Here is a 23,803-nt window from a genome sequence, read left to right as displayed (position 1 = left end):
CCCTCCCTGTGCTGAGGGCCCCACGGGTGCCCCCTCATCTGTCCCTGGCTAAGGCGGAGCCCAGGCTGGAGGAGATGCCGAGAGGACCCTAGAAGGGTGCCAGCCTCGTCCTCAGTTATCAGATGTCTTCCCAGCCGCCTCACCCCCAAGTAAACCCTTGCCCAGCTCCCACCTAGCACGAGGAGGAAGTGGGTCGTCAGCCCCTGGAGCCCCCCTCTCCCTACCCGTCCAGGCCTCACCCTCTTCACAGGAGGCGACAGCTGCTGCACAGCGCCCCTGGCATCTCGGGCCCCCGAATGCTCTGCCAGCACCCCCACAGGGGGAGGAGGGCCCGGCTCCTGCCCCTAGAAAAGACGACAAAGCACCAGAAGCCAGCTCAGCACGATTAAAACTGTTTAATGCCAGGAAGAAGTCTTCAGTCACTTTCTTCCCACAAGCGAGTGTGGACAAGCTGCTGCCCCTCAGCAGCGGCTTCCCGGTGAGGACAGTGAGGACGCGTCCCTCCTCACCTAATACCGTGCGGCCGAAGGGCTGGGGAGGTAACAGGCCAGTTCCTGGAGACTCCGGCTGGCCAGGGCCAAGAGCAGCAGGGCAGCGCTGGGGGGCCGTAGGGGGGCAACTCCCTGGACCCCTGGCAGGGGTGGGGAACCTGTGGCCTTCTAGGTCCTTTAAGTACAGCCTTTTAACTGAATCCAAATTTTACAGAACAAATCATTTTATTAAAAGGGGTGCAACAGAGAAAGATGAAGCTTTTCTTGCCTCCTTTGGTGCTTAAGAACGAACAATCTTGAAATCAGAAGGCTGTGGGTTCCCCACCCCTGCCAGGCCTGGGGGAACACGGACATGAGGCACTTGGGCGCCACTGCGCCCGCGGCCACCCACCGGCCAGCGAGGGCCTGGTGAGTGCGTCGGCTCCCCAGGTGAGGCAGAGTGAGGGGCTCAGGCCACCACGCAGGCTCCAGTTTCTTATTGCTCAGCCTGGCGGGGTCGTTCTAAGGACATCTAAGTCACATGCCCTCCTCTGCGCAGCCAGGGAGGAGGAAGGCAGGAAAGGAAGGGGGTTCCCTCAACCCCTGCTGTCTGGACACTGGGCTGAGCCTCGGGCTTCCTCTCTCCCTCCCCAAACCGCTCGTGAGGACCCACCACCCACCTGAGGGCGGGGGAGGGGCACACCAGAAAGCTCCAGTACAGCGAGGGGGACATATTCCAGGACAGGCTCAGCCAGGACACAACTCTGGGGCCCCAGGAGGGGCGTGCTCCCCAGGACCCCGCATCTAATGGCTCCTGGGTGGAGCTGCCCCCAGGCTGGAATATGGGGAAGGGGAGACAAAAATCACAGCTTTTGAACAAGTGGCTGGGAAGTTGCTGGAAAAATCAGTCAAGTATGAAAGGTGTCACTTTACAGAACAAAAACTAGCTTATATATTTTTCTGGAAGACCTTCTCTCACTCCTCCCCGCAAGTCTCCAGAAAGACAAAGGTGGCTGGGCCTTGCTTCTGTGACTGCCAGGCTGGGGTGGAGCATTGGGGCAGGTGGGGTACGGGAGGAAAGAGCAGGGGCGGGCACAGGGGGCCCGGGAGGGGGAAGGCACAAGAACCCACTTCACCGAGAGCCGGGTGAGGGAGGAAACCACTGCCCCTGAAGTAACCCTCAGCTTGGAAACAGACGGAGGCTGCTGGGTGTTCCTGTCCGCACAGCCCTGGCCTGGCAGCTGCCAGAAGGGGCGAGCTAGTTCCCTTGTGGGCACAGTCACTGCACGCGCCGTCCAGCCAAAGCCAGAGCAGAGGGAAGGTCGGGAGGGGACAGAGGCTGTGTGTGGGGGGCTGTCAGACAGAGCAGGAGGCAAGAAAGAACGTGCCTCTAACGTTATATATTAAAAATATCCATAGTTCTTGTGCACAAAATTCCATCATTCACATCTGAGTATCACCCCTGCCTCCCCCGCCGGGCCCAGGAACAGCCTTAAAAGAAAGATGGCGGTTTTCCTTTTCAAGAGCTGAGGAAATATCCGCTCAGTCTTTATGGACCTTGAGAAATGGTGAGCCTTCCCCTCCCCCCAATCTCTGCCTCCCAGGCCTCTGCTTGCTGGGCGGTGTGGAGATGGCGGGTGGCCGGGGCGAGGCCAGTCACTCGGTCACTCGGTCACTCAGTCACTCGTGCCTCCGCTTGGAGGGCGGGATCAGGTGTGGGGGCAGGTCGGCGGGCAGCTCGTGGCCCTCCAGCTTGACCTTGATGAGGTGGTTGGCCAGGGCGAACTCCTCGTCGTCCAGCAGCCCGTCCTTGTCCACGTCGGCCAGCTTCCAGATCTTCCCCAGCACCGTGTTGGGCAGCTTGGACTTCACCATCTCCTTCTTGGCATTGGCGCCCGTGATCTTGCCATTGACGGGGGACAGCGTGTAGAAGATCTCATCGTAGGTGGGCTTGTCCTTGCCCACCACCCACTCGACATCGTCGATGCCCTCGCCGGCCCCCTCACCGTAGCCATGCCCAAAGGGCCCGTTCATGGTGCCCTCGAAGGCGCCGCCCTTCACAGCCTGGGAGGGCATCAGGGACTCCTCCTGGCGCACCATCACCATCAGCCGGGCAATGTCGTTGGCCAGCATGTCGTCCACTGTGTCCAGCAGCTTGGGCTTCAAGGCCTGGAACTTGCTGAAGTCCTGGGTCTGCAGGAGTTCCTGTGGGTGGGAGGAGGAAGACGAGCGCTGGGAAGGACGGCCCCTCCCGGGCTCCAGGCCCAGCGGCTCAAGTGGGGCCTCTCAAGTGGAAAGAGCTGCTCTCCCACTCTCCAGCTTGGGCAACTTAGGTAACCCGGCTGGGCCGTGGCTCCCTAACCTGTAAACAGGGGGTATCAACAGCACTTTCCTTGCAGCGCTGTGGCGAGGACTACTTCACAGGATGCCCCAGAGTGCCTTGCACAGCCCAGCCCTCTCCCCCCACGCAAGGTGAGTCACCACATTCCCCTGCTCGGTGTCACTGCCTGGGTCAACCCTGATTCGGGTGGGGTGCTGGTGATTAACCCAGCTGCTTCCGTTTTGGAAGGCCCTCCCCTGTGGAGCTGGGATTCCCTCCAGAACGAGTGCCCTGGGCCCTGCTGGCCCCGGGGGCGCTCAGGACAGCCGTACCTGCATCTTGCGGAGGCTCGGGAAGTCCCCAGGGGAGATCTGATGTTCCCGTTCGATCTTCTGGTAGATCTCTCCCAGGTTGTTCACCAGCTCTTTCTTCTTGCTCTCCTTACCAAAGACATTGGGCATCTCCTTTTTGAGGGAGCTGATGATGTAGGCATGGACCTAAGGGGACCGGAGGGCAGACGTCAGGTGCTTCCTTGGCTTATGCCCGGTGGCCCCAGGGAGCCTCCGGGGACACTGCTGCTGCCAGCTGCTCGGGAACAGGGAAGTGGGAGCAATGGCGTCAAGCTCCAGGCTGCTGCTGTCCCACAGGCCCCAAGGGCCCAGGAGCAGACACAGTGTGGCGAGGGCACCGCCACCCACTGCCACGGGCAGAGGGAAGGAGAGGAGAGGAAAACCCACTTGAAACGGACAGACAACAGCCCCGCACGAGACATCGTGAGGGTCCAGGAAGAGGAAAACCGCGTCTGTGAACTAAGAGAAGGCTGTTGAGTGCCACAAGGCCCAAGGGGTGGGGTGACTTCAACCTTGTCCCTGAGCAAGGTGGGCAGGTGGGAGGCCTTACCCAGGGTGCTTGGCTACTACGAGGAAGAGCCAGGACAGCATCCCCGGGGGCCAAGGTGGCCCGCAGCCTCCGTTCTTTCTGTTTGTCTGTGCCCTCCCCACAGTTGCCCCTCCCACGCGTGTTTCCTGCAGAGCTGAGGCTGCACGTGCCAGTCCTGCAGCGCGCTCGCGGAGAGCTCACACAACGCCAGCGGGCCTGAGCTACACCCCACTCTATCATCATGACGGCTTCGGGATGACTAAGGATTAGAAAAATCTCACGAAGGTTTTTCCCAGCAGTTTTGAGCTCTATGTGAGCTCCAGTACCTTGCTCAGACAGAGTTAAGGGTGGCACACCCTTCACTTCCCCGCAGCGGCGGGAACACTGGCACCCCTCCAGAGCAGCCCAGCCTCAGATCCTTCGGCCCTGCCAAGCGGCGTCCAGCCACGAAGGGCTGCGGCTGGCTCCAGCCCACCGCTGCCCTCCGCTCAGCACGAGCCCCGCCTGTCCAGCCCGGGCGGCCTGGCCAGGAACTGCCTCAGGCAGGCGGCCCCCCTAACCCCCATCCAGGATCTCCCGGAGATGCTGCAACAGGCAGGTCACGGAAAGCCATGGCCGCTACTCTGCCCTGCAGGGGCCAGTGAGAGTCGGTGCAGAGAGCGCCACTCACTCCAGGAATAGGAAGCCATCGAGACATGGCAGGGTTTCCAGGCGAGGGGACTCAGTATGCCTGTGGCAGGCAGTCACACACCACCTCTCCAGGCCACCAGGCAGGGGCCCACACCTGCCCTTTGTCCCGCCATCCTTGAGAGAGGCTGGGTGAGGCTCAGCCAGGGCCACAACCTTGCTCAGGACATCCTTGGTCCTTTGAGGCTGGGGTTCAGTCACCAGGGTTTTCTCATGGGTTCCTTTCTCAGAACCGGCTCCACTCATAGGGAAGCTCTAGAAGTCAGATATGGTTTTTTTTTTGTTTGTTTTTTTTTTTGAGACAGAGTCTCACTCTGTTGCCCAGGCTAGAGTGCTGTGGTGTCAGCCTAGCTCACAGCAACCTCAAACTCCTGGGTTTAAGCAATCCTCCTGCCTCACCCTGGGACTACAGGCCTGCGCCACCACGCTGGGCTAATTTTTTCTATTTTTAATAGAGAGGGGGGGTCTCTTTCTCCCTCAGGCTGGTCTCGAACTCCTGACCTCAAGGGATCCTCCCACCTTGGCCTCCCAGAGTGCTAGGATTACAGGCGTGAGCCACCGCTAGAAGTCAGATATCTTGAAAAACATGCAGCCCTGAACCCTCCAGAGCAGGCTCCGACCTGCTCCCATGCGCAGATCCCCAGGGGCTCAAGTCACAAGCAGATTCTGGCTCAGCAGGGCGAGGTGGCTCAGACCTGCACTGTGGGACCAACAGGCTGCGAAACTGCCGGCCACAGGCACTTTGGATCACAAGGTGGAGCCAGTGCAGTGGCACAGGACAAATGGTCAGCTCTAGTGCCTTGGGCCAGGCAGCACCCGAATGCCACTGGACGCTCTGGCCTCGAGACAGTGGGTGTAAGGGCCACTGGCTCAGCCACTGATGAGGCTCCACACCTCTGACCCACCCAGCGCAGGCGGGGGCATGGGCTCCCTGGAACGCGCCCTTCCTCAGTCCTCAGTCACACTCGGAGCCTGGAGGACTGTGTCCTTGGCCACAGGCCGTCACTGAGGCTCAGCACCCACACAGTGTCTGCCCGGGTCCTTCCCTGCAGGGGTGAGCACCGGCTCTGCGGCTTCTCACTGGAGAACCAGTGCTGGCAGGGCAGTTCCTGAGCCGAGCTCTGACCCAGCCTGGCAGGGGAGCTGCGGCCAGACCTGATCCCAGTGTGAGAGTCTGAAAGCACAGCTGCACGCCCTGCCAAAATGCCAGTGTTTGGACTTGGTCATTTCCGGCTGTTTAGTGCACGTTAGATACTCCCGTCCAAAGGGCCAACCCCAGCCACAGTTGGGACTGTCCCTCACAATGATATATCTGGGCTGGCTCATGATGTGGTGCTATCCCAAGTCAGATGCCCTAAGGGGACATGTTCTGTCCCTCTGTGTTTGGAGAGTCCACTGGCGGCATGAACCTTCATTTCCTAGCACCAGCACCCGGGGCTCTCACTCGAGTACGTGGCCAGCCACTGAGATTCCAAACTCTTGAACAATTTAGATGCTGGCGGCAGGTACCAGGGGCCCTGTGCTTCCTAAGGGGTGAGGATGGTTTACGAGGCCTGCGTGGACGGATGCCACCCCACCGTGGGCTGGGCTTCAGCACCCAGCATGCTCTCTGGGCTGCAGGCCGGCGCCCTTTCTCCTCACTAGCTGTTTCCTACCCAGCCTAAACATCCACTCCCGCCCGGGGCCTCCCAGCCCCTCTACCCCACCGGGACAGCTGCCCAGCTGTCAGCTCCTGCAGTGCCCTGTGCTCGCCCTGGACAACATAAACAACCAATGCTTATTTTTTGCGTATGCCCTGTTTTCCCCATGAAGGCTGGGGAGTGTTAGGCTGCGGGCTGTGTTCCTCCTCACTGTGTCCCCAGTGCCTAGCACTGTGCTGGGGACACTTCAGTGCTTAACAGCTCCAAGAGGGAAGCCCACGAGGTTCAGACCTATGTCCCCCCAAACACTCCATTTCTGGGGCTGCCTCCTTTGCATCAGTGGTGACTTCCTGTTTGCTGTTTCTATGTTGTCAGCATATTCAAATCCTTCCTTAAGTACTTGGGGTATAAACCACAAACGGAACAGGTTAAGAGGAGGCCAGGTGAGGGATCTCAGACGGGCAGGCTGCACTGCGGGTGTGCACGAGGACTGGTTTCTGCACACATGGAAACAGCACAGGGCAGGTTTGGCTGAGCAGCAGGCTGGGATGGGCCTTGGGCAATCCGGGGCCCGAGTGCCAGTCCCAGAGCCCCCGAGTCCCAACTGGCAATAGGCCGCTCCCCTCGTCCCAGGGTCTACCTTGGCCAGCCGCGCCCGCTTGATCAGGTCATTGAGCTTCCTGAGGGCGGCGTTTCGGGGCAGAGACTGGATGTCTTTGAAGAGGTCTTGCTCCTCGGCCTCAAAGAGCTTGCGGTTGTCGGGGATGAGGAGCGGGTGGGACCAGAAGGAGCCGATGTAGACCCTGACCACCTCGGGGGTGTTGATGATCTTCCCCAGGGACCACATGAGGGCCCCGTACACCCGCATCAACTGCTGCGTCTCAATCTGGTCGGCCTTGTTCAGCACCACGCGGATCTTGTCCTCATGGTTCTTGAGGGCCTTGATGACTTCCGAGAACTCATCAGAGATGTCCAGCTTGTGGGCGTCGAAGAGCAGGATGATGCGGTCCACCCTCTCGGCAAACCACTCCAGGACGGCCGCAAAGTCATAACCTGAGGGGGAGGAGAAGGGTGAGATCGAGGCACCGAGGGGCCCGGCTGCTCTGATGGCTCTTGCATTTCTAACTTGGCCTAGTATTTCTCAGTCTGAGGTCATTTTTTAAATTCTCACAATGTACTCGTCTGGAAGCCCAGCACCCTGAAGGCAGGCTCCTCAGGTCTCCCGTTTCTGTACCTGCCATGGTGGTGCCCACACAGCACCTGCATCAATAGATGCTAAAGCAAAGGAAGTTGCCAAGTCCAAGTTCACTAAGGTGGGTCAGACTAGGGCAAGAGTGAGGAGGAGACCCCAGCAACACGGCTCAGCACAGTATGGTGGGTAGAGCAGACAGGTGCCGCCACCTGCCAGCCGTGTGCCCTTGGACAGCAGTAACTGCAGCTGGTATTTGTGTAGTGCTTATGTCCCAGGCTCCCTATTTTGCAGGAATCTCATTTATTTTAACTCCTCCAGGGGTTGGCAAACTACGGCTCAGGGACCAAGTCTGGCCCACCACCTGTTTATGTAAATAAAGTTTTATTGAAACACAGCCAAGCTCATTTATATTGTCTATGGCTGCTTTTGTCTATAATAGCAGAGTTTAGTCGTTGTGACAGAAACCATGAGGTCTGCAAAGCTGAAAATATTAACTATCTGACCCTTACAGAAAAAGTCTGCTGACCTTTGCTCTACAGCAAGTGCAGGAAGTGCTACAAACCACTTCTCTTTTCTGGGTTTTAAACGCTTTTTGAAAATGAAGCAGGTGGGCTAGACAGACTCTAGCTCTAAACCTTAATCTATGCTGTTTCCCACCAACCCATTACGGCCCAATTAAGGCCCACCCATGAAAGGGAACTGTGTCCTCTGTGGCAGAGACTGCTACCCGGAATTCCTCCTTTAATAATGGAACTATCTCATTTCGGCTGGACTCATGGCCTCCTAGCTTAAGACTGCATTTCTCAGCCTCCCTTGCAGCAGAAATAAATGAGAAAAGGTACATGAGCCCTTTGTCGTTTTCTCAACTTCCTGAGGACTCGGATGCAGATGTGACAATAGGAGCTGGAGCAACCACTTTGGGTTCAGAGATGAAAGCTGCATGATAGGATGGCCTTGGACTTATTTTTCACATAAACTACTGGATATCAGATTTAAGCCAATGATTTTTGGGTCTCTGTAACAGCAGTCTAATTTGTACCCTATGTGACAACTACGGCTCTTCAAAACGTTTCCACTTCTTTCACTGCCTCCAGAAGAAGTGAAAATTCTGTCTTCACCTGTTAGGAATACCAAGAAGAGACAGGAAGATCCTGTGGCAACAGTGGCCTAGTGTCTGTGGGGAGCTTGAGTCCCAGCCCCTGAGGTGCCATGTGCCCTCTGACTGATTCTGAGCAAGCTTCTTTGTTCCCTGGCTCAGTCTATCCACAGGTACCAGGCCACCCTAAATATAGATCAGCCCTCTTAAAAACCACTAGGTACTTCCCAGAGAGCAGTCAAGCTCCCGAAAAAAGCCAGAGGAGCCAGAGAACAGTCTGGGACATGGCCCAGCTGTTGGCCAAAACCAAGCTCCTCACCTCCACGGCCTGCTCCTGGCATCCCCTATGGAACACACTTACCGCCCTCTGACCAAGCTGGGGATTTAGATATGTATTCTCTAGATTGCAGGGGACAGGAAGCGCAAAAAAAAAAAAAAGGGACAACGTGTCAAGGAAAGGCAGCAGCCAGGTGCAGAGCAACCTGCAGTGACAGGAGGGCAGCCCCCAGTGTCCCCCTGGTGAGGAACCTGCTGATTAGCCACCCTGAGCTGGGGAGGCAGCACAGTGGCACAGGCTGCCCCCGCCTGGGAAGCCCTCCCGGGCTGAAGGCAAGTCCACGGCCCGAGAGGCGGCCTCCACCTGCAGGCGCTGTGAGGCTTGCGAGGAGTAAGCTCTGCTTGGTTAGACAAACGTCCCCGCTGCCAGGCCCCCAGGTTCCAGTGTGCCTCAGAGTCACCTGTGAGCCTAAAGCCACAGGGTGCTGAGCCTCTCCTCACACGTGGGACATGCAGAAAGAATGTGGGCTTTTAGGCTGGTGGCTCACGCCTGTAATCCTAGCTCTCTGGGAGGCCGAGGCGAGTGGATCGTTTGAGCTCAGGAGTTCGAGACCAGCCTGAGCAAGAGTGAGACCCTGTCTCTACTAAAAATAGAAAGAAATTAGCTGGACAACTAAAAATATATATAGAAAAAATTAGCCGGGCATGGTGGCGCATGCCTGTAGTCCCAGCTACTCGGGAGGCTGAGGCAGTAGGATCGCTCAAGCCCAGGAGTTTGAGGTTGCTGTGAGCTAGGCTGACACCACGGCACTCTAGCCCGGGCGACACAGTGAGACTCTGTCTCAAAAAAAAAAAAAAGCAAGCTTTTAAGTAAGATGGCTCTGCACTCAACTCCCAGCTCCAGCCACTGGCTCTGGGACCTCAAGTTCTTTTCCTAATTTCTCAGTACTTTCTCCACCTGTAAAACTCAAACAGCAACCCCTCCTCTTAGCATTACGGGGAGGACGACTGAGGTAACGCACCGGATGCCCCGCAGACCTGCTGAGGGAACACGGGCCGAGCGGCCTGGGACCTCACCACGCTCGGCTCTGAGGCCAGAGACCAGCTTTTGTCCTGAAGGAAAATCACCAAAATGCAAGGAGAATCCCAAATCCACTGCTTCGGTCAACACAGCGTGGGCAGCCTCTCCAGAGCAGTGATTTCCAACGGTTTTCCTGCCCCAGCGCACCGGGGACACGGGGCACTCTGCTCAGAACCCAAACAGCCCCTCGAGGGTGGAGGCTCTTCACAGGATGGTGCTGGGGCCCTTCGGGCTGGGCACGGAAGCCCCGTCAGCCTCCCAGAGGCTCGTGGGGACGGCCCAGATCCCACGTCCCCAGAAGGTGTGGGAGGGCATCGAGCATGCGCCAGCTGCTAGCCAGGACCACGGGCTGCTGGTTCCAAAGTACAAGGCCTCTGAGGCGCCCTGACTCCCAGAACCACAGGAAGGGACGCCCAGAGAGTGAAAGATCAGCAGAAAACCAGAGAGAGGGGAAGGCCCAGGGGCAGCAGGCGGGAAGCAGGGGCAAGGAGAGGTCGCCTGCTGCCCTGGCGCCACCAGGGGCACCCAGCTGAGCCTGCAGGGCCTGCCTGGGGCCCATGGCTGCCACGGCCACGGGCCAGCTCTGAGAACACAGGTCAGCACTGAAAAATCGATGGCGCAAGGACTGAACAGCGTCTCCTTGCTCAGCAAAAGGGGCCCCATTTCCCCCCTCATTTTGTCCTCAGACCGGCCAGAGCTGAAACTAGAATTCACACAGCTGGGGAGGCAGTGATGCCAAAACCCAGTTCTTGGGAACAGGCCGTGTTGGCTTTGGCCTAGGAGTCAGGACAGCGCCTGGGGAGCTGAGGTCACCCTCCAGACTCCACCCAGTGTGGCCTCACTCCCTCCTCCCACTGGATGGAGGGGGACCCAGGGGAAAGGGAGAGAAAGGAGGAAGAACAGTCAAACTGTCTGCCAGTCCTCGGGTCCATGAGCCCCAGCCAGAGCCGCCCCCCGCCCAACCCTGCCTCCAAATCCAGTCACTGGCCGGCCTCAAGATCAAGTCAACAGAGCTAAGTCCCTTTTTTGCAGGTGAATGAAATTTCCTGTTTATTACAGAGAACACTCATACTTTTGCTGAGAAGAAAACACAGTGACTGGCCAAGCATACCCATAGTTGACAAAAAGGGGCACAGTATTCAGGCCTGTCCCATGTCATTGCAGGTGTGAGACCATGTGGCTGCAAACCACCAACCAGCCCCTCGCTGCCCTTGGATGCGCCTCACTCCCCCAGTTTCAAGAGGCGCCAAGGGCTAACCACACAGCGGCAGCACCGAGCCGCCCTTGGGCTTGGAGCTCAGCGCAGGTCACAAGCACAGAACAGGGCTGCCCAGCACCCCCAGCACTGCCCAAGGCCATGAGCCTTTTTTGGGACACACTGGAGGTAGAAACAGGAGTCAGACACCACCTCATGCGACAGCAATTATTACTTATTCCGCAGCAGAAGCAGGAAGCTGCGTGTGCTCAGTAAGAAAGGGGGACGTCCCCACCAAGGCAGGGGTGGGAGTGATAAAGCTGACACCTGTAGCTCCACTAAGGACACAGAAAATATGGCCCAGGGCGGTGGGCTGGAAAGAAAAGGCCACCTGCAGAGTGAGTAACTTCAGTGAGTAAAGCCAGACCCACCAGGGACCACCTGAGCTGCAGGACAAGCTGGGACTCTGGAGGCAACAGCTAAGTGAAATGAGCCCCTCACAAAAGGCCGAGAGCCCACTGTAGGGTTCCGTGTACAGGAGGAAGCCAGACGAGTCAAGTGCACAGAGGCGGAAAGTAGGATGGTGCGGCCAGGGTGAGGGAGGGGGAACTAGCGTTTAATGGGGGCAGAGTTTCAGTTTGGGAAGATGAAAAAAGTTCCGGAGCTGGATGGTGGTGACGGCCGCACAACAACGTGAATGTACTCAGTGCCACTGAACTGTGCACTTAAAAGTGGTTGAAACGGATATAGAGGTCTCTGATTTATGGAAAAAAAAGAAAAGAAAAAGGTAGAATTTTATTTTATTTATTTATTTTTTTTGAGACAGAGTCTCACTCTGTTGCCTGGACTAGAGTGCCGTGGCATCAGCCTGGCTCACAGCAACCTCAAACTCCTGGGCTCAAGTGATCCTCCTGCCTCAGCCTCCCGAGTAGCTGGGACTATAGGTGCGTGACACGCCCAGCTTATTTTTGCTATTTTTAGTAGAGACGGGGTCTCGCTCTTGTTCAAGCTGGTCTTGAACTCCTAACCTCAAGCTATCCTCCTGCCTTGGCCTCTCAGAGTGCTAGGATTATAGGCATGAGCCACCGTGCCCGGACAGAAAAGTAGAATTTTAAAAAAAGGAAACAAAATGGCTAAAATGGCAAATCTTCTATGTTAGGTATATTTTACCACAATTAAAAGAAAGAAAGAAAAAAGTCCTGGGAGCGGGGCAAGAGGGGAGAAAGAAGAGAGTCATTCTGGGCAATCAGGCTGAGCCATCTCGGCTGCCTGACACCTTGGGCAGTGTGTGCACGGGCACCCTGGGCAGGAGGCAGAGTGCCACCTCCCACAGTGGCTCCGTTCCCTCCTCCAGGCCCCTCCTGCTCAGGAGGCATCTGAACCTCCCCAGAGGCTGGCTGGCCTGTTCACAGGGGGCCACCTTCCTGCCTTCCGCCACCCAGGAGAGGTAGAGGAGGGAGCTGTTTTGATGCCTCCGAGCCCTACCCTAGCACCCTCCAAAATGCAGGTAGTTCCAGTAGCTGGGGGAAAATCGGCTTCGTACATTCCAAAAGTTTCTAAAACACAAAACAATAGAGGGTTTGTCTCCAATCGACTTATATTTCCTGCCATTCAAGCTGCGTGGGCTTCGGTATTTCTCGCCGGTCTCCCCATCACACAGGTTTCCAACCCGGGCCAGGCCCAGGAGAAAGCAGCACGGGAGAGCGAGACAGCGATTCAGGAACCGAGAAGAACCTATACTGGGAGGATTTGTTCCTGAGCTTCCTCCACTGAAGCTCTTAAGGGAAGGGCCTTTCCAGGGTAGCACAGAGGTGAAAAGTCAGGGTCCTCCCCACCCTAGGTACTTACCCAAGGAAATGACAACACATACCCAAAGTGCTGAGCACAAACGTTTATAGCAGCTAATTTAAAACTGCCCCGAGCTGGAAACAACCTCAATGCCCTTCAACAGGTGAACATTCCTGCGCCAGGACACGGCCCACCATCAGAAAGGGGCGAACCACTGATACTCTCAAACACGTGGATGCATCGCAAAAGCAGAAAGCTCCAGTGACAGAAGCGACAGAAGACAGACACTAAGGCTTCATGCTGTATGATTCTATCTATGTGACTGCGCTGCCTGGGACCAGAGGTGACTACATGGGGCACGGGGAACTTTTGGGTGACAGGAGTACTCTCTATCTTGGCTGTGGGGGTGGCCCCGGCTGCCTCCCCGAGCAGCACACCCACCGCCAAGGGTGGGTTCTACTGTACCTGGCAGACCTCGACAGGCCGGGCCTGAAGTGGGCCAAAGAAGAGGAGGAAGGACGAACGGACGCTGGAGTCGGGCCCACATTTCCATCCCGAGCCTCCTACAAACCAGCTGTGTGACCCCGGAGGCCATTTGCCTCTGGAGCTTCAGTCCCCAGCCTCCCCACCTGTGGCTGGAAGACAGTCGGCCTCCCCCTCGGAGAGCTGCCGGGAGGCTCGGCTGAGCCTGGCACTCTGTGAGCACGTTGTAAATGTTTGCTCTTATTTACTCGCAGGATCTGTATTTTGGGCTGAAGAAGCTCAGATTCTGCTGGGTGTGTGGGCAAGGATCACTTCACACGCATGACGCATGCCTCGTCCTCCAAATATAAACGGCATGTGTGCCGGCGCCCTGGCCAGCTGCTCCCCCGCCCGCGCGGCTCGCAGCCTGGGAACAGGTGCCGCAGGCACAGCCTGGTACGTCCCCTCTGCCGCGCTGTGGCCAACAGCCTCCTGGCACTCCGGCCTGCTGGACTAGGGGAGGGAACAGTGGTGCAGGGGCTGAGCTGAAGGCCTGGGAGGCTGCACGGAGGCTGGAAGCTGCAGAGCCCCAAGGCGGCCCTGGAGTCTGAAGGGAAAACCTGGCAGACTCAGTGCTGCCCTGAGGATCCTCCTCCAGGTTACACAGAAAAAGGTCTCCTTCATCAACGCCTGGGGCACGCTGGATTTTTCAGTCTCTTTATTATTAATCAGCTGACATCTGTTGAACACTTAACTGTGTACCAGGCACTAGAGCAAGAGCCTAACACAAGTAAGCGTCTGTACTCAGCAACAGCCCTAGAGGCTGGTATTGTTATGCCTACTATACTGACGCGGCTCCCGGGGGTCATGGCAACTCCCCGGGGCCACTCAGCTCCTAAAGTATTGACGTGGGACTTGAACCTTCTGTTACATGTGTGCTGTGGATGCTGTGAATCCAAGAGGGACACAGCACTTGGCCTTGCCCAGGGCCTCTGGACAACCCTTTGGGACACCGTAATGTCTGCAGAACGCCCTGGTGAACACCAACCTAGAGGGCTGTCTACAGAGCAGCTCCACCTCTGGGTCACAGGGTTCCAGGCCACACAGATGGGAGTCTGGGCCGGGGAGGCCCTGTCGACTATTGAGGATGAGGACGGCTCCCAGGCCTGGATAGAGTTAGCAGGAGGACAAATGAGAACCCAGGGAACCAGCCACCCTGGGCCAGGGCTCCAAGTGCCACTCCCTGGGTGGCCTGGGGGTCATTTCTGGCTGGAGGCAGGAAACAGGGAAAAGGAAGACGATACCAGCAATGTCGCTCAAGGCCCAGACCTCAGGTCCATTTGTGGACTTGGAGTCTGACCTTGGGCTGGAAGAGAAGCAGAGCATGGCCTCCGCACGTTTCAGGACAGCTCTGAACCTCCACAGTAACGACCCGCCAGGCTCAAAGGTCTGTCTAATCCAAGCTCTCGGGACTCCACAGCAAGGCGCCCTCTCTCAGCTGCACTGCGGTATGTGCATGCACAGCCCCTGCCCGGGTTCGAATCCTAGCCCCAACATTTGCTAGCCTGTGTGTCATCTTAGGCTAATTACTCAACTTTCCTAAGCCTGTTTCCTCCTCTGAAATGCAGCAGCTTCCGCACAGATGCAGCTGCTGTGACACCGCAATGGAGCCCGTTGACGGGGCCAGCAAAAGTCAGGCACAAAGCCGGCCAGGTCTCCCATCTCCTAGTCTAAGTTGAAACAACACTCCCAGATGATACAACTTTTGTGAGGGAAACTGAGGCACAAAAGTTCCAGCTTAGCTGTGGGAAGAGCCTGCTCCCGGCTCCGCTGCACTGTGACTGTGCGGGGGTCGGCAGGCCCGCCACACCCCAGCTGCCCTTTGGAACGCCCTTTATCAGTCACACGGGCAGCACTCACGAATGAACGCTGTACCCACAGGCCACCTTTCTCTGCTGACACAGGAGAATGGTATCTTTAAAGTCACTCAGAAGATTGGCACAAGGGCCAGAGCAGGCCGAGACCCCAGCAGGGGCCCCTCCTCTTCAGAGTGCCTCAGGGTCCCTCACAGAGCCTGCGCATCCTGACTGCGCTGGGTGCCCCGCCTTATCTCTGCACACAGCATTTCCTGCACACGTTAGGGGACAAGGGGAAAAGAAGCCAGGAGGAGCCAGTCCAGTGAGGGTGGGAAATGGAAGTAAATGTCATTAGCAACGCTCGTGCACATGCAGTCTCCATGAGGACGTCTGTTCCCAGGGAACGAGGCTGGCAGGCCACGGGAAGGCGTGCCGCTTGCCGGCCCCACGTGCTGTGGCCCTATCTTTCTGAGGGAAACACCTGCTTTCCACGCCACGAGCAAAGGGAGCAGGAGGCGGCCAGCCCGGGGCCTGGAACGCACTGCCCTGCTGACTTCCTCTGCTGGACGGGGCGACTTGCCTGACTGATGGGCGGGACTCCAGGAAGGCTAAATCCACTCCTCCCAGTCACCTAGTGGTTCCCACCCTGGAGTCCACACCAGCACCTCCAAGAGGCACCCAGTGACGGTCTTCCTCCTGAGGACAAAATGCCGACACCAAACCCCAACTGGGTACCTTTTCTTTTCATTACACACAAATACATTTTTTTCCATTACATGTATATATTGTATAGTGGTAAAATACTGTTTTATTTTATTTTTTCCCTTTAATTGAGATGGGGTCTTGCTATGTCACTCGGGCTGATCTTGAACTCCTGGGCTCAAGCAATCCTCCCACCTCAGCCTCCCCAATAGCTGGGATTACAGGTGAATGCCACCATGCCCAGCAAGTAAGATACGTTTAAACTAAGACCCCCTAGGGCTATGGAGGGAAACAAACAGCCTAGTAAAATCGGTCTGACCTTGTACTATTACACAGCAAGAAACCCTCCTCCAATCGGAGCCATGTGCTTTTCTTTCGGCCATCCTCCCCTTCCTGTTCATGACGCAGTCGGGGAGGCCTTCTGTGGATTCAGGGGAGCCTGGCAGCTCAGGGACCCAGAGGGGCACACATTACTCCTGGAGGGGACAGGCAGGCCCCACAGGCAGAGTACCGACAGCTCACTCCTCCAATCTGTCGTTTGCACGGGCATCTTGAGGACCAGGACCACCCGTCACACTCGAGTCCTCCCCCAACCACTAGTCGAAACACGTCATGTCCGCTGGTCCTCTGACTGTGGAGCCTATGCCTCAAGCGCTGCTTTGGGGCCTGTCTCTCCTAACTAGGAAAGGAAGCAGAGGGACCGTCCAAGCGGGCAGGGGCCAGGGCACTCAACACATCCAGACATACAGTCTGAGTTGCTCAGCCTGCTAAGCTCTGAGGACACATGCCAAAAGGTCCAAGACAGTCCAGCGGGGGACCTTCCCAGCACTCGTGGAAAATAGCTCTGAGTTCCTTTTTGAGACAATAGGGGCCTCCAGAACCCTAAAGCCTTCCCTTTGCATACTAAACTCAGCTCTGAAGCTACACTGAGCAGTGGCACTCCGGCCAGATAAACCTCTTCTTGTGCGCTATTGTCCCTTGCCCCAGGATGTGTACACACCAGCCGCCCAGCGGGGCTGGCTTCTCTATCTCGTGGCCCCTGTCAGAGGAGTCCTCTCCACTACTGAAAGACACTTCAATAGAGCCTTAAACAATGTCCCTCCAGAATACCCTGGCCCTGGAGGCAGACCGAGAACACATTTCCTCTGTGCTTGTCTCTCCTCAAGAGTAACTTACTCAGACTCTCTGGCCTTGCTTCGGCAAATGACAAGTCTTTTGCTTATCAGGCATTTTCTTAAAACCAGGTTGGAACAATAATAGCAGTAAGAAAGAAAAAAACTGGCCCTCACTTTTTAAAAAACAGGTCCCCAAATCTCCTCCCTTGAACTCCTAGGAGCCTCACTATCACCAGGGGTGGGAGAACCTAAAAGCTTAATTGGCAGCTTTGCAACCAGATTAGAGAGACAGCAGTTTCAGTACACTCTGATGCAATCTCACATTGGCAGGGCCCACGAGCCTGGAAAGAAAGAGAAGCGAGGTTTCTCAGCACCAAGAACAGAGCCCCCACCCCCTCAGAGCCCCAGCAGAGAGACACACATGCACCCCAAATCCCAGGTCACAAGGCTCACTACCACTGGGCATTCTAGAAGAAAGGGACTCAGGAACATTTGCAAGTTAATGATAAACAAACCTGGTCACTGGTCCTCAACCTCTCCTTGAGTTTGATCTTATTCCATTTTCACACTGGCAGCTGTGGATGCCACTCCTGACCTGCCAGGTACCAGCCACCTGCCCTCAAGCTCCTCCCAGAAAGCATCCAGGTCCCAAAGCTCCCCACCCTTCTACAAAAATGGGCAGTGGCAGATAGATGACCCAGTTCAGGTTCATCCCAAATCAGATCTTCAAAAAAGCTCGGCGACATCCAGGCAGGGGTTTACACACCTGGAATGGGCCTGGCACCAATGCACAGCATGGAAACCTCACCCAGGGAGGCTGCTGACTATCAACAGCTAAGCGAATTTCCACTGGCCCCTAAACGTTTCAGCAAATTTCTGCTAACTTCTCCTTTTGGAGGGCTCCCTCACAGTCCTGCTGGACTCCACTAGGAATTCAGACAGCTTTGGGAGGCAAAGCTTTTAAACACAAGCTAAGGCAAGTGAGCCCCAGGGAGGCCGGGGTGCTGGCTGGACGACCTGGAGCACAGGTAGTAAGCCATTTCCTGTGCCCTCACCATGTGGCCTGAAGCCCTCTCTCCGGATCCTGTTGTTCCCAGCATGTCTCATAGGTTTGAAAGCATGACAGTCGCACAAAATTGGCTGTGGTCTCTCCTTGGTTGCTCTTGTCACCTGGGCATAGCGAGCAAGGCAGAAAGCAGCTCCTGTCCCCTCAGTGCTCGCAGCACTGCGGAGGTTAAGAGGCTGTTGTAAAATGGGTTCTCACTTGGACCTACTTTTTTCAAAAGCCTGGGGCTGGAAGAAATCTCAAGGGCAGATCTGAACCAGGTCACAGATATCAGATAGGAGTCTGACAACACCAGTGCCCGGGGCTGCAGTCAGGGCCTGTTTACCTCTGCTGATGCGCTGTTTCTCCCCGGACAGGATCCCAGGAGTGTCAATGATGCTGATGCTGTCCAGCACAGGGTTGGGCAGCTGGGCACACATGAACCTACACGAGAGCAAAAGCCAGAAGTGAGACATCAAGATGGAGTTATCACTGCTGCAGATACGACAACAGGGCTTTCTGGACTTTGTCTCCATCTCTGGCTTCCTCTACAGAAGGAAGGACTTCATAGGAGCTTTTCTGTCATCTCAGCTTCCAGGGGTGGGCAGCAAATTGGAGGTACTTTCCTAACCGGGCATGCAACCAGCAGGCGCGAACTGACCCACGCCAGCACTTCCCTTACAGCTGCTTTCCCCCCAGAATTCCAGAGTTCAGCTTTCAAGCTGCTGACTTCTTAGTGAAAACTGCGAGCCTAGGTCACCATGCAACTCAGAAGGGAAACAGGAGGGTGACACTCGGACCTTGGAACTCCAAGTTAATATTTTCAGCTGCTTGGCTAAACTTCCACACGCCAAAAAGAGCTGGTCTCTTCCTTTTGCTACAAGGGCCAGCCCTGCCCTTTCACCTAGCTGCCATGGGCGGCCAGTAAAAGCCAGGGGGCCACACAGGCTGGTGGACGGTGGAGGAAGTACAGACACATCACTCTCTGAAAGTCAAAGCAGGCTGAGGGAGAACAAGGCTGCGGAGAGCTGGTGACTCATGGGTGAGGGCTCAGCTATGCCCGCCTGAGTTCCACACTAAGCTTAGAACAGTCCAGAACAGCAAGGGGCTGTCTCAACTGACAGCAGGGATTCTTTACGGGACACAGAGAAAGCTCCTTTAAAAACTTCTCCGAAAAAGGTATGTGAGCAAAGAAAATACTGACTTATTGTCTGTAGATACAGACTCAAAGCCCTTCCAACAGAGGGGAGGAATCTGAGCTGATTAGATTCTCCTTTTGGTCACCTTCCCCCAAGTGACCGATGGCCCCCACAGGCCGGGGACAACTCGCCAGGGTGAGAGGTGCTGCCTGCAAGTGCGACAGAGCAAGAGCAGCTGACCCACAGGGTGAACAGACCTTGGACCTCACCCTCACTAGTGCCAGCAGCAGAGCTGCTAAGACGGGAGCCACTGGAGAAGATGACGACCTAGGAGGACTGGAAGTCCAACTGGCTATGGGAAGTAACATACCTAAAAATGAGCCTGGCCAGTGAGACAACATCTGTAGGGCCCAGAAACAAGTTGCTCTGCAAAGCCCAGGGAGTGTGGCAGACAACAAGAAAGGCAGCAGGCAGTAAAGATGCTCCAATCCCATCTTCTCACCAACAAGGAGGCAGATTTTACCTCATACTACGAGGGGGCAGTCCCAGTTATGCAAGGAGGAGTTTTCACAAGACGCTCTTAGGACACCAGGACACCCTGCCTGCGCCCTGCCCCGGTCTGCTCCATCTGATTTTATTCTTAGAGTAGCACTCAGGGGAAGAAGGCCGGAAACTCAAGTTCATGACTCAATGGGTCTCTTGAAGAGAGGCTGTATCAGCCAGAGAAAAGCCCCCTTTGTTGTGCTCTCCCCAGCCTGGTGGCACTCCCTGCACTATACACCCTGACACGGCTCCAGGCCTCAGCTCCGCTGATAAGGACGCCTCTGGCAGCGCCATCAGTGTCCAGAATGGACCCTCTGGAGATGAGGTAGTGGCAAGAAGGAAATAAAAGCATGCTGCTTTCAGATCCTGTGGCACCAATGTCATCAAAGTGCCTGTTTTGGACCAAGTGCTCCTAAACAGAACTGCTCTTTTTTCGGGTAGAAGCAACAGCGGGCAGTAACTGGCCACACAAAGGCCAGGCAGTGAGCACTCTGTAAACTTAAAGGGAGGCCTCAACAAGTCACCTGGGCCCTCAGCTTCCTCAATCAACAAGGTAGGGGTTGCTGAGATGCTAAGGTCCTCCCAGCTCTGAAACTCTGGGTTTCCAAATTCAGAGAACCAGTCATGTGCCCTGTTTCTCCTTTCAAAAACGGTCTGCCTTTACAATCAGAAGTGAACACCTGAGGATAGCAGAGGCAGGTACAGTGACCCTTCCTTATGGCTTCCCAGAGTTCTGCGTGGAAGCAGAGACCTAATGCTTGGACTTTCCAGCACAGCAGCCAAACTTTCCACAAGATCAAATGGCTCTCCCCAGCTTACGGTCTGAGCCAATCGCCTATCTATGGGCACAAAAATGTTAAAATACAGGAGGTCTGGGTAAATCAACACTATCTGGCTGATGCATAACCCTGACTCAAGCATAACAAAATCGCTCAAGGGCAAAGGATCCAGCCTCTCTCTTCAGGACCCTTAACCCAAAGGGTTGGTTGGTGCTTTCGTGGCCCTGACATACAAACACCAACAGCCATAAAACAAGAAGACAAGCTGACATGCCTGGAAGGGGCAAAAACACAACATTGAAGGTCAGCTCTGCGAATGGAGGTAGGCTTGGCACTGGCTCGCTGTGGGGCGAGCCGCCCTGCACGGCTGGACAGTGTCTGGAAAGGAATGTGGTCATGAAGGGCGGGGACCTGGGAGGCAGGATTCAGATTCCTTCCTAGGCTCTTCCCCTGACTGGAAAGGCATGTGGAGTCACTCCTTGAATGGGGGTGGTAGAGAGGGCAGGGTCTGTGAAGTCCTTTGGTATGTTCCCTGGGGGGTTGGGATGGGATGCCTTGAGTTCCTTTACAGAAAAGTGACTCCTTCTCCAAGAGGAGTCACTGTGCTTCACTCACGGCAAGAATCTTGGTGGATTCATGGGAAGGCAGGTCTTACTTATTTAACTGGGGAAACTGAGGCCCAAGTAGGTTAAGGAACATCTTATTGCGTCCACAGAGGGACCTGGGCTCCCAGTGCCACTACCTCATGCTGCTTCCTGAAGCCCCTCCAGGCAGCACCGACCCTATGAGAGCTGCCTTTGGAAGTGTTCAAACCCCATCAGTCCCCAGCCTCCAGGGCTGCCCCCAAATTAGCAGGCCACAGCAGAGCCTCCTTGTCATTCCTCCAAAAAACCACCATCCCAGGGGAGGTAGAGCAGAGACACCACACCAGCAAAGCGAATGGCTAACAGTTTGTGCTTTCCCGGGACACTCAAACAGAGCCTGAAGGCAGGGGAGTGAGGGGCTGATTTGAATGAATCGGTGTGTCCAGTGTGGGGAAGGAGGTGGAGACCTAGGAAGAGCAAACAGGAATGCCTCACTCTCCTACCACGGCCCTGTTCTGAGGGGAGTGGGGCTAGGATCTGCGGGGGGTTTGGGAGTTAAACTGATAACCTGGAAGATTCTGGGGCGACAGAAGCTGGAGGAGCCGGCAAGGCCCACTCCCGGACTCCCGGGTGGGTTTTCTGTGAAAAGAGGCAGGGCTCGTCCCAGGAAGTGGTCACTGAGGGTCTCACCAGGGCCTTGGAGACAAAGGACGGCGGGGGCCACGGCCGCGGGAGGGTCGGGACCGAGTACCCCAGCCGCGCCTCCCGCATCCTAAGGCAAGGGGTGGGTACCTGTTGAGGAAGGCGTTGCCGAAGGCGTTGAGCTTGCGGAAGGGGCGCCGCGGGTCGACGACAAGCGCGTTGCCCGGCACCACGCCCTCGGTGGGGCCGTGCATGACGGCGATGAAGGAGTCGGTGGTGGGCTCGGGCCCGATGCGCATCCCCGGGAAGTCCTGTTCGATCAGGTGCCGGATGAAGGTGGTTTTGCCCGTGCTGTACTGGCCCACGAGAAGCACCATGGGCTTGTTGTCGAAGTCAGCGTCCTCCAGCGCCGGCGAGTGGAACTCGTGGAAGCGGTAGTACTCTTCCAGCGGCAGCAGCTTCTGCGCGTACAGCTGCCGCAGCCCCTCGGCCACCGTCTGGAAGAGCTCCGGCTCCTTCTTGCGGCGGGCATCCTTGCTGACCCAGCTGAACATGCTGTTGGAGACAGGGCTGGCTGCTGCGGGGCAGACCGGCGGCTGAGAGATGGACGAGAGCACAGAGCCGAGGCGGGGCCTGGCCGGCCGGCTGGCTGACTAGGGCAGCAGGAGGCAGCAGCGGGGCAGGGGGCGGGGAGCGGCCCACACTGCGCAGGCGCACGGCACGGCCCGCGGAGGCGCCCTCAGCCAAGTGCAGCGCGCGCCCAGCCAAGCGCCCTTTATAGGATCGGCCCTGCAATCCGGCTGGCGCCGCCGCCGCTTGAGCAGCTGGGAATGGGGAGGGGAGGAAGGAGCCTCCAAGCCCCGCCCCTTAGCTGCGTGCCACGTCCTCCCCTCCTCCGCCTCCCATTGGCTGATTCCAAATATCGCGAGCCCCTGGTCGGGGTGCCGTGGCAACTGCACCTGTTTCGCCCCGCCCCTCAAGGGGCTGCTCGCGGAAGTGCTGCGGTTAGGAAGGCGAGGAGTGGGACCTCGCGCGGTGAGGTGTGGTGCTTAGGCGCCTTGCAGCACTTGTGAACCCCCGCACCTCGCAGGTTGGCTCCGCAAGAACCCAGTTAGGCACCTCAGCTCCTTGACTACGTGCCCCACCCGCAGTTGCCTCCGTGAACCGTCCTCCCACCGGCTCAGAATCCCCGGAAGCATCGGAGGCCCCAGGGTCGCGGCACCTCTTCTCCTTCGCGCTTCCCTGACACACATTCCTCTCGTCCCCTCGTCTTTTATCTGCTTTGCATAGGGAGAGACAGGAAAGAGGTAGCAGGAGAAGCTGAGGGAGTAGAGAATCCAAGGTGGGGTGGTGACCAGGAAAAGAAAAATGGGGAGGGAGAAGGAGCCGATGGGAAAAGTCTGACTGGCAGCAAAAGGCCTGACCTTTCCTCAGGCCGACGGGGCTGGGACTGGGAGAGGGACACAAGCGGTGGAGGACGTACGTGACATTTGACGTGTGGGGGTGAAGAGAAGGCTTCCCCAGAGAGGTTGCAACTGTGGCAGGGCGGGAGGTCATAAAGAGGAAGTTGAGGCTCTCTGGCCACTTGGGTTTGGAGGAAGTGAAATCGGAAATTCCCTATGTGGGGAGAAGGGAAATGTGGGGGCAACAATGAAATCTTGTGGGAACCTAGGGGGAAATTTAAAAACCCAAATACTTCCGCTTTCCCCTCAGGGTTACCACCAGTTACCATCTTTGACTCATGTCCCACTCCTTACCGGTTCCTGGCTGTTCCATTGGGCTCATGCCCCCGCCATCATCCCTGGCCACACATATACCCGCTTGGCTGTCCAGGCTGGTGAGAGTCTTCAGTAGGTGATGTCAGAGCTCTAGGGACTGTGATTGTTAGGTAACCAGTATCAGAACACTAAAGTGTGGGAGGGGGGCCCCCGGGGCTCTTGGAGAGATCTAAAATGAACCTGGGAACTCGAAGGCCTGTTCTCCAATTTTCTGGCTTTTGGGAGATGCGGAAGCCTAGAGAGCTGGGTGCCTCCAGCCGGGAAGAATGCAGTCTGGCAATCTAAGGGGACAGAGGTAGGAACTGGAGCTGAGTCAGGTGGGATCCGGAGAGAACAGGGTAGGAAGTTTGGTTACTCAGCCCTTGTAGGATCTGGCCTCTGTACCCTCTGAGGGAATAGATAAAGTTAGTTTGATTGCCTTCCCCTCTTCCTCCTCCCTAACCACTGGAAGCAGATATCAGCCCTGCCTGCAGTCTTAGGTCTCTGACTTACTGCTTTTATTTGGGATTTCATTAACATTCTTTTCGTCTATCA

The 23,803-nt window shown here is 56.6% G+C and overlaps 1 protein-coding gene across 3 annotated transcripts; it reads right to left on the bottom strand.

Annotated features, from left to right (window-relative positions):
• Positions 1–1,855: 1,855 nt before the first annotated feature.
• EHD1 (EH domain containing 1) lies at positions 1,856–23,799 on the bottom strand. Of its 3 annotated transcripts, none has more exons than XM_069471632.1 (8): positions 23,450–23,799; positions 23,249–23,366; positions 22,975–23,108; positions 21,642–22,046; positions 18,151–18,248; positions 6,637–7,049; positions 3,123–3,287; positions 1,856–2,675 (listed from the first exon to the last, which is right to left on the bottom strand). In XM_069471632.1, exons 3-8 carry the CDS (start codon positions 23,046–23,048, stop codon positions 2,151–2,153), a joined length of 1,680 nt encoding a protein of 559 aa, XP_069327733.1. In that variant the 5' UTR covers positions 23,049–23,108; positions 23,249–23,366; positions 23,450–23,799; the 3' UTR covers positions 1,856–2,150. The 3 variants fall into 3 exon arrangements, with proteins under 3 accessions (XP_069327733.1, XP_069327734.1, XP_069327735.1); XM_069471633.1 differs by having other exon boundaries at positions 23,249–23,359; XM_069471634.1 differs by lacking the exons at positions 22,975–23,108; positions 23,450–23,799 and having other exon boundaries at positions 21,642–22,068.
• Positions 23,800–23,803: the final 4 nt, after the last annotated feature.

This window comes from Eulemur rufifrons, chromosome 6, assembly GCF_041146395.1.
Source record: "Eulemur rufifrons isolate Redbay chromosome 6, OSU_ERuf_1, whole genome shotgun sequence".
In the NCBI taxonomy this organism is placed as follows: Eukaryota; Metazoa; Chordata; class Mammalia; order Primates; family Lemuridae; genus Eulemur; species Eulemur rufifrons.
This window is presented reverse-complemented; position numbering and strand designations above follow the sequence as displayed.

Bases quoted from the DNA above. Each gene is read 5' to 3' on its own strand.
- EHD1 (XM_069471632.1), bottom strand. From the start codon at position 23,048: ATGACCTCCCGCCCTGCCACAGTTGCAACCTCTCTGGGGAAGCCTTCT. The intron at 18,249-21,641 runs GTACCCACCCCT...GCTCTCGTGTAG, and splicing joins GGCAACGCCTTCCTCAACAG to GTTCATGTGTGCCCAGCTGC. The intron at 7,050-18,150 runs GTAAACAGGCCC...CCTCCCCCTCAG, and splicing joins GAAACAGCGCATCAGCAGAG to GTTATGACTTTGCGGCCGTC.